At 46.3% G+C, this 9,865-nt stretch overlaps 1 protein-coding gene across 2 annotated transcripts in view; it reads right to left on the reverse strand.

Moving 5' to 3' along the window:
- Positions 1 to 9,865, reverse strand: part of LOC109324295 (2-hydroxyacylsphingosine 1-beta-galactosyltransferase-like) — an 18,214-nt gene that overhangs the window by 5,740 nt on the left and 2,609 nt on the right. For both annotated transcript variants that reach the window (XM_019556280.1, XM_019556279.1), the window contains exons 2-3: positions 2,877 to 2,933; positions 1,229 to 2,073 (exon numbers count right to left, since the gene is read on the reverse strand). In XM_019556280.1, the coding sequence (XP_019411825.1) occupies positions 1,229 to 2,065 (837 nt within the window). In that variant the 5' untranslated portion in view covers positions 2,066 to 2,073; positions 2,877 to 2,933. The remainder of the gene's footprint in view (positions 1 to 1,228; positions 2,074 to 2,876; positions 2,934 to 9,865) is intronic.

Here is a 9,865-nt window from a genome sequence, read left to right on the forward strand (position 1 = left end):
GTCCCCCAAATCGGCCAAATCTGAATCCGAAGCGAATACTAGCTGCTTTGCAGAGGCCTACTTTGCTGGATGAGCCAGAGACTGTTTGGAATGCCCCACGTACCTATAACATTACCTAGATGCTGCACAATAAGGAAGGGTGTGGAGGGACACAGGGGTCGGAGTTACTGTGCAACCTTCATTTCAAAGCTCTTGGTTTCATATGCTTCTTACTTTGCTAATGTTTTAGTTCACTTGATGTCTATTTATAGTTTTAACCCAGAACATCAGTCTCAGATGATGCTGAATCTGGCATTTTGTTTCAGTTTTATTTATTGTCAGGGACACAGAATCCTTTTTGACAGGCTAGCCCATCTGGTCACTATGCAGCCCTGTCTACACTAACGAGGTCTTCCTACATATTTCCAGCACTGCTAGGGAGGAATGCTTGCATTGCCTGGGCTCCTGCAGCCAGTCCCTGTTGCAGGACAAGTTCTGTACAACCCCAGCTGAAGACAATGGTGTTTGCACAGGTGGAATTGAGCACCAGGGCCTGGCCCTCCAGAATCTGCCACTGGTGATGTGGCATGAGCCAGAAAGAACCTAGCCTGTCTGATCCCAGAGGAGATGATCTGGGCTGGCTGCCGATGGAGGGGAGGCATGGAACATTTTCCCCCTGTAAACAGAGCAAACCTGACATAGAATCACAGAGAGAATAAGCACAGGGCCTGATGATGCCTTTAAAACTAAGTTTGCAGAACAGAACTTCACTGTAAATAAAGTGGGGGCAGGGAAGAGTTAGCAGAAAGTCGTTATAGTAAGAAGGATGACTGGTGAGACAATAAGAAAATAAATGAGGTGATCACTTAGTCTTAAGAGCACAGTTGTTGTTAATACTGAACTGACCCCGGATCCAGCATAGCGCCAAGCTCCTTTGCTTTCAGGGTTGGGGGTTCTGAAACACACTCCCATCTCAGGATGAAGGATCCCTAAAGTGAATCCCCAATACACTGTCTTAGGTTCCAGGCCAGCCCAATACACACACATGTACATGCATACAGGCTTCAGAAGGAATCAGCTTTACAGCCTGCTGCATTATTCATGAGACTCCACCAGGGAAGATGCACCATGGATTTCCCCCCAGAACCAATCTCAGTTCACAGACCATGAAGGCCCTGGCTAAATCCAAGAAGGCAGAAGAGCTCTGAAAGGAGAAGTCCTCAGAAACGGATCCTTCTCAAGGACTTACCACTGGAAGGGGCTTTGCAGGCTCAGCCAGTATTCCCCCTGTGAAAACGACATGGGGGAGTGTGGGTCGGGGAAAGTCCAGCACCACATCATTACACAGGAAGAAGAGACTGGTCCCATGGAAAAGGTCCATCATGGACCTCTGTGGCTCCACCCCATGCTTCTGCATGAGGTGCTCAAACTTGGGAAGGATGACTAGTTTGGTGGCTATACGGATGATCAGGAAGACCAGGAGATTCCAAGTCCTGCCAACTAGCCCCATCCGGTCTGTCATCAGGGAGTTGAACTCGGGGACGTAGGCAATCGGTGAAGTGGCACCAATCTCTGCTGGGAACCAGAAACCAGTTGAGAGCACAGCATATTTAACACCAAGGAAGTGGGCCAGAATGAAGCCACACATCTCATTGGGGTCTACCAGGAACAAGTCAAAGTCCTCACTGCGAAGATGCTGCAGGAGGACAGTGTTCCCCAACACTAGATCACAGTTGTCCACATACTTCTCCAGGACTGAGAAAATCTGCAGGGAAATCATCTTCCCCTGGAAGATATGCTTTATCTTCTCCTGCATCCAGGAATCTGCATTCTCTGTGCTGAAGGTCCCCTTGTACTTCTGAATTCTGAAGCCTGGCAGGAAGGAGTCCATCTCCCGGCCTTCATGCAGAAGTAGCACAGGGTCATGACCTCGGTCTCTCAATGCTTCTGCCACCCGCATGAAAACATGTAGATGGCTGTCAAAGATTACGGTGGGCATCATCAGCACCTTGGCACTACAGCAAAGCTCCAGATTGAGAGCAGCCACTAGGAAGAGCACAGCGGTGGGGTATGGCAGCAAAGTCATCTTCAACACTGCAGGGGGGGAGAAACATGCAAGTGTTACAGCATAAGGTGTTAGGTCATACACTTACAGTCCACCAACATGATCCTAGGAAGCATCAGGAGAGGTATTTCCAGGAGAAACTTGGAAGTATTAGTGGCAATGGCAAACACTAAACTGCAAGACTGTGTACAGTTCTGGTCCCCCATGCTCAAGGAAGACTATTTAAACTAGAAAAGATGTAAAGAACTGTTCTACTCCCACCTATGCACACCTATAGTTGCACCCCTCTTCTTTTCCTCCTCTTCCCTCCACGAAGGGGCAAGAAAAGGATGGATGCATCTCTGCTAAATTTAACCACTATGGGGGGACCTGCTAAGGACTTGTGTAGTGTGGGGGAACAAGAGCCACAGACTGCTGAAAGAGGATGCAGATATATGAAGTTAAATGTACAGATGCTTCCCTGCAACTTGTCTCCCAAATGCAACGTACAACAGCTATAGCTTGTTAAAAGAGATTCACATTAGCTGCTTTCCACAATCCTTCTTTTGCATTAAGTTAGGCAAGTGGTGGGAAGGAAATGAGAAGGGCAGCTGGAGTAGTTGTAATTTAAAGAAATTAACAAGGAAGAGAGAAATGTGAGGACAGCTGCATACCACCTAGGAAGTGAAGATATCACAAGGGTGTTTGGATATACATACAAACATACACACACAGAGACAGGACTCCTGCAAGCAGAGGAGAGGGGTGAGATCACAGAGTTTTTCAAGGACCTAGATGAAAGACATGGGGATGGCCTACAGATTCCCACTCAATACCCTGCTCCCTCACTTACCCGTGTCCCACGGATATAAATGGTGTGCCTATAGGCTGCAGACTTCAGGGCAGAGTGCTGCAAATGAGAGAACAGTCACCAATTAGTATTAACACAGTGCATCTCCTTCCTCCAGGATGGTGGATGGATCTAATCTTCAGCTCAGGGGCTAGGACTAAAACACTTCCAACTTGAACACCCATTCCTCTGCTCCATGTAGGCTGAACAGAGTAGCATACAGTTGTGGCTTTATTCCAATCCAACCAATTCAGCGCAAGGGTTCTGGCTTCTGAATCTGCTTTCTAGATGAACGAGAAAAAAGCAGATAGAGGTATGGCTTTGCAGAAAGCCTCTACAGATAACAGAGTAGGCGTGGTTTGGTTCTGAAAGCAAGTACGTGTTCTGGGGTTGGACACAAGTTTTGGAGTAAGGAGGATTTTATTTGCTGCATTTTTGACAGCATATAACATGTCCAAGGAGGCAACTATAGCTTGAGAAAGGAGCCTGAGTGAAGTGAATGTCAAAAAAAATAAAATCAAATAAAATCAAATCAAGGAAATGCCAGACTTCTAAACAGAACAGTGTTCCTCTGTCTGCCAGTTCAGGGCATCAACAGATGAAGTATTTACAGCAGTATAAACAGCATTACACTGGTGTGTACGTATACAGAAGTCAGAAAGCGGACAATACAGATTTTTATACCAAGAAGATAACTTTGCCCAATCCAGTGGAAAATTATCCCTGAAAGAACCAGGGGTAAAACTCTACTGGCCTAAGTCATACCAGGTCAGGTTTTGTCTGCATCTATTCCAGATAGTACCTGTTGGTCAATGCAAACAGCCTAGTATTACCTGCTTCCTAGACATCTAGTGGTAAGACACAGGAATAGTAGATGAGGAAGGTCAGGGCTGCAGGCTCCCTCATACCCTCTAATCCAGTGGTTCTCAGCCTTTTCAGACTCAAAACACCCCCCTATAACTTTTGCTTTATTACATTACTTACCTCCTTGTAGAGGTTCTGGGCTGAGGAGCAGCAAGGCAGGGAAAGCCAGAGCCTGCTTGCTTCAGTTATCTCCTCATACCTGGAGCCTGTTATTATCTGCTTAAACTACTCACACCTTGCTTATCTTCTCACATGGCCTGTGACACCCTTCAGAAGAACTCCTGGCACCCCAGGGTGTTCATCCACCCTAGCTGAGAATCACTGCTCTCTGTCCTGGCAGACTGGCCTGCCAGGTTCGACTGGTTAATACTGGGACTTGCAGGGTAGGATTCATAGAGATAGGATGAAGAGCTAGCCTCCTTTTCCAGAATTAAGACTTTGACCCAATGGAGCAAAGACCAGGTAGAAGATATAGAAGTGGGGGACAGCGTATGGACCATCCCCACCCACGCCAGCCCACACAGCTATCCCAAACACAGACAGCCTTATCTCATCTATAAACCTAAGGACCCACTATGCTCCATCCTCATCCTTCTCCCAGCACAACAACTCCTCTCCTTTTCTGTTGGTGGCTCTGAAGATGAGGAACCTGTCCCATGAGGTTAATCCAGATTTACCTTGCAGAGGCCTGAATTCTGTTCCTCCAGAGACAGCTGGTACATGAGTCCCTTTGTAGCAGCCACAGCTTCTGCAGTCACCGGAGCCTTAAGTGACCCCAAGGGTTCTGCCTAACTGCCCATGGCATACTGGTAGGGCTGAGCTGCATCAGCCAAGGTCTGTATGCAGGCAGGACTGCTGACTAGAAATAGATTATTTTCAATAGGGAATCTAAAACCCAGACAACTAGGAAACAGAATTCAGCACAGTATGGAAATTAATTCACAAACTGCAACACTAAAAGAATGCTTTTTTTCTGAAGACCAAATCTTGGGGAATAAAAATCCAGTGTGCAAATTGCAATGGGCACAGGCATTTAAAGTCATGACCTCAACATGACCCAAGGTCTAAGAGTCCTAGATTAGAGCACTAGGAAAGACAAAGAAAGCATAAGAGGTGTCTACAGAAAAAATGGGAATAGATAGAACAAGGAGGTAGACACTGTGGCTTCATGAAAGATCAATTGGTGAGATGAAGTAACTCTATACACCAAACAGAGATGCTCCCCAAACCGCAAAGAAAACTCAGTTAAGGCTTGCATGAAAAAGAACAGCACGCAAAAGAGGTAGCCTGCCAAAGGGCTAACAAAACAGGGCTCGACACACAATAAGCAGGTGAACATCCTGGGGCAGGCCAGACTAGATGACTAGTCAGGTCCTTTCTGGCCTGAATGCTGCTGTGACCTACAGCACCAGCTGCTTCCCATCCCAGCTCTCTTACCACACCACCTGCGTAGGGGAGGCATCCCACTCCCTACCTTGCTTCTACCTACCCTCCTGCACAGGAGGGTGCCTGCCCCTCTATTGGAAGTGAGAGGGGAAGAGAAAGGCCCTTCTCTTTTTACTAAACAAGAGATGCTATTGCTCTAAGTAGGGAAGCTTGGAAATCTGGCAACCCCCTGCGTCACCAATTGTGACCAAATGCAGCGGTCGCAATGTAAAAGTGCTTTGGGCTCTTTGAGAGGGACTTTATGGAACTCCGGCAACACTTCAGCCGTGGATGCATCAGCTGCAGAGACATCTAGGAAAACTACACTCACTGATGATATGTTAGGTTGGAAAATATCAGTCCCTGAGCACATATAATTTATGCCATGGGAAGCAGTGCTAGCATGTTTAACCATCAAGCCCTAAAAACTTGCATCAGAGTAGGGTGTGTAGCAGATAACGTTGCTGGAGCCAGAGGCATCAACAGAGGCAGCAGGAAAATTTGCCATCACAAAAACCCAAAGAGAAGTCAATATATTAGTTTAAAGGGAGATCTACTACAAGAGGTTTATTTTACTTTCCTGCTGTCTTATACACGTTTCCCTCGCTTTATGCTGTACACGCGTTCCTGGAAAACAGCACAACTCGAATTCCCATAAGGGAACCCACTTTACAATATAACAAATAAGGATACGTTCCAAGACCCCGACTATACTGACCTCCAGACCCATTTCCACCATTTTACAAGACAATTTTGGTTCTTGTCAACAGCAGACCATACACACAAGCAGGGCCTATCACGGGGAGAGGGGGCCAGGAGGGCCATTTGGCCTGGGACTGTCATTCACGGAGGGCCTCAAATTTAGACTTTTGACATTATCTCCAAATGAGGTTATACATACAGACACAGAGATACACTGGCAGGATTGAAAGAAGAAGACATTCATCATACAACTTTAAACTTGTGTCCCATTATCAGGGACACAGTGCTGAGACAGCAGGAAGTTATCACAACACCAGTCACCTTCCCTGAGTTGAATCGGAAAGTCTGAAGGAACAAAACTGGAAATCCATGCCCCTAGCATAAGGCACTAGGCTGGCTGGCTCTTCAGCTTAGTTAACAACCAGATTGTTTCTCTCTCATACATTGGAAAGAAAGGGACTTAAGGCAGGGAGTAGGGAATTCTTGGCATGCAAGTGGTTTGCTTTGTATGTGGGGGTGGAGCACTATGTTAGCACTTATTTGCCTTTTCTGACATAGAAAAAAAGTTTTCCCTCCCTTTCATCCCCCTCCAAATTTTGATTTTCCTATTGGCGCTCATGGAGACTGGACAGCTGGAGAATTCTCATGGCCAAAGTCTTACTGAGCTGGAGAGGAAGGAGCAGGTAGTTTGCGGTCATTAGTCTTCTGAAGTTTCCATAACTCTCTTGGGAGAAGAGTTCTCAGTAAGAGATTCCTTCTCCTGTACGCCTGCCAGTCCAGGGAAGAAGTTGTCCCTCCCAACCCTAGGCTCTACAAAAGGTTCAGCAGCAAGAAGATTCTTTGGGTAAATCCAATATCTTTTATTAGACTAACTCAGACAGTTGGAAAAATTCTTCTTCACAAGCTTTTGGGTACAAATACCCTTTGTCAGGCTGAGAAAACACCTGCAGTTGGTTGGTGCTCCTCCTGGATAGGATGAATAGTAAAGAAGCCAGAGGCTGGTATGTAGCAAGAAAGAACTTCTGATGCTTCATATCCCTGCTTCTAAAGCTCATAAAAATGAAAATGTGGAAGGACATGACTCGCCTAATGGATGAGAAAGCAAGAAATGGGTAGCTTCTCTCATAGGGGCTTTATAAAAGGAGAATTTTTGAACAGGGAGGGAGAAAGTTCCATTATTCCCTTTCCAGAGTTGCTAAACACATTTCTCTTCCCTTTCCCCTGCCCATGTATCTACACCCTTCTCAGCTCAGAGATATAGTTGTTTCTCTAACGAAGCCTGCTTTTTTGTCAGCTTTTCCTCAGTGCAGGAAATAATCTATTTCACTTTTGATTTCCATATTGAAACAGTTAACTGGGACAGCCTGGTTGCTACTTATCTGAAGTAGCAGGAGGAAAGAGAATACCTTTCTGAAAGAAGTCTGAGGTTCTTACCTGAATGGGAAACTCACTTTTGCTGCTCTTTTCTTAGTCCAAAAAAGTGGTTGCATCTGCTGTTTTCAACCAGCTAATAACCAGTTGCTGTTACTCTGCCACCAGCCAATTATGGCTCATTAAACAACATCTCATGAAGTGAACTTGTATTCATTAAAGCTTGTGCTCTCATATATATACATCTTACTTAGTTAAAGGTGCATTTCTACCCTGCCTTCTGACTGACTTCAGACTTATACAGCTAACTACTTCTCCCTGCTCATTTAAACAAGTCACAAGTGCATCTATTGCATACTGGCAGGAACTGAAGCAATGCAGATAAGTAATTCTGCTGGATGAAAGCTTGGCAGCCAGCAGGTTACTACTTTAAGAAACAGCCACTGAGAAGCAGCTTTCGTAAATGCCTCCAGGATAAAACACTGCACAGATCAAGTCTGAACATATTCCAAAGGCAAAACATCTAATCCATAATTGGTTTTAACATAGTGCCTCTCACCTTTTGGGGCCTTCCTTTCCACTAGCTCTGGTCACTAACACTACCTTTAAATGAAAAATACTTACCTAAGACTATCATAGAAATTGGGGTGTGGAAGAGACCCCAGGAGGTCATCTAGTTCAACCCCCTGCTCAAAGCAGAACCATCTCCAACTAGGTCATCCCAGCCAAGGCTTTCTGTAGCCAGGTCTTAAAAACCTCCAAGGATGGAGAATCCGGAACTTTTCTGGGTAACCTGTTCCAGTGTCTTACTACCCTCCTGGTGAGAGTTTTTCCTAATATCCAACCTGAACTCCCCTTGCTGCAACTTGAGACTGTTGCTCCTTGTTCTGTCACCTGCCACCACTGAGAACAGTCCAGCTCCATCCTCTTTGGACCTGCCCTTCAGGTAGTTAAAGGCTGCTATCAAATACCCCCCCAGTCTTCTCTTCTGCAGACTAAATAAACCCAGTTCCCTCAGCCTCTCCTCATAAATCGCATGCCCCAGTCCCTGAACCATTTTTGTTGCCCTCCGCTGGACTCTCTCCAATTTGCCCACCTCCTTTCTCTAGCGGGGGGCCCAGAACTGGACACAGTACTCCAGATGTGGCCTCACCAGGGCTGAATAGAAGGGAATAATCACTTCCCTTGATCTGCTGGTAACGCTCCTACTAATGCAGCCCAGTATGCCATTAGCCTTCTTGGCAACTAGGGCACACTGCTAACTCATATTCAGCTTATTGTCCACTGTAACCCCCAGGTCCTTTTCTGCAAAGCTGCTGCCCAGCAGTCAGTCCCCAGCCTGTAGTGATGCGTGGGATTACTCCATCCTAAGTGCAGGACTTTGCACTTGTCCTTGTTGAACCGCAGTTCAATGAGTAGAAGCCACATTTCTGTATAAATCTCGCCACCAAAGCATGCAACAAAGCAAGATATTGCTTTTGATATTCCTAATATTTCATACTAGAAGTAGGGGGCATTGCTAACATAGAATTAGCATAGGGGTATTCACTTTCTTGAATATATAAAGGGAAGTTAAATAGGAGGGGGAAACTGGGCCATAATAAATAAGAACTTTCTTTAAATCTTAATATCTCATATCTTAATTTCTAAGTCTGGACAGTCAGAAAGAGGTGAAGACCTGAAAACATTCATTATTGGAGAGCAGAATAGTGGAATGAATACAGTACTTGGAAAGTTTCAGGTTATGGCTCATTAGCAGCCTTTTGAAAATGCAGGGAAAATGAGGGAGACATCAGAGTACCAAATTCCAGAGAAAGATGAGTGAGAAAAATGATCCTTAATGACTGCTACTACCTAATTTATGCTGCTCTCCAGACAGCATGCAAAAAGGTTGAGACATCTTAGGTGATTATGAAAGCTCACAGAAAGCGTGGAAGACTGATGTAGTGGGAGTCTGGCCAGACAAGTCTGATTGCTTTTAACAGAATTACAAAAACAAGAAAACAAGAGCTACAACTTCATTTTAGTAAAGCAGTTGATTCCAGCTCATGAAGAGTTAGCCAACTAGCCTGGCTAGAACCAGTAGCCAGGAAAACAAGATGATCTGCCATTCCCAAAGATTAGTAAGCATACTGAAGGGCACAGACCCCCTCCAGGTGCATAGTGGGCTGGGACCATCCCCTCAGCAGGCTTGGAGGCACACAGAGCTGCAGAAGTGAGGGAAGAGCATCGGGGGTTGTTACAGCCCCAGTCCTGCGGGGACTGACCCCCGTGCTCCCAGAAGCCCACCTGGAGTAGTTACAAGACCTTTTCCTGGCGCTGTCTACAAACACTGAGGCTTTCAGTGTTTGTATTAATTAAGACAAGGAAAAAGACAGCAGCACAGGACCAGCCCCTGGATGGAGAGAAGTATGCAGCCCTGTCAGGCTGAAGTCAGGCAGCCCTATCTGATGTGCAGGGGCAGCCTGGGCCGGTGCCCGCTCGGTGAATAAAGCTGAAAGCCCGCGCTGCAGTGGGACTCATCCACCCAGGCAGCTCCAGGCTCCCTCTAAACCTTCCGCCGACTGATCCTTCGCCGGCCGACCCGACCGATGGCAGCGCTCCCTCCTCAGGGAGCCCGCGCCGCGCCG

This window comes from Crocodylus porosus, unplaced genomic scaffold (assembly GCF_001723895.1).
Source record: "Crocodylus porosus isolate Cpor-Errol unplaced genomic scaffold, CroPor_comp1, whole genome shotgun sequence".
NCBI classification, from domain to species: domain Eukaryota; kingdom Metazoa; phylum Chordata; order Crocodylia; family Crocodylidae; genus Crocodylus; species Crocodylus porosus.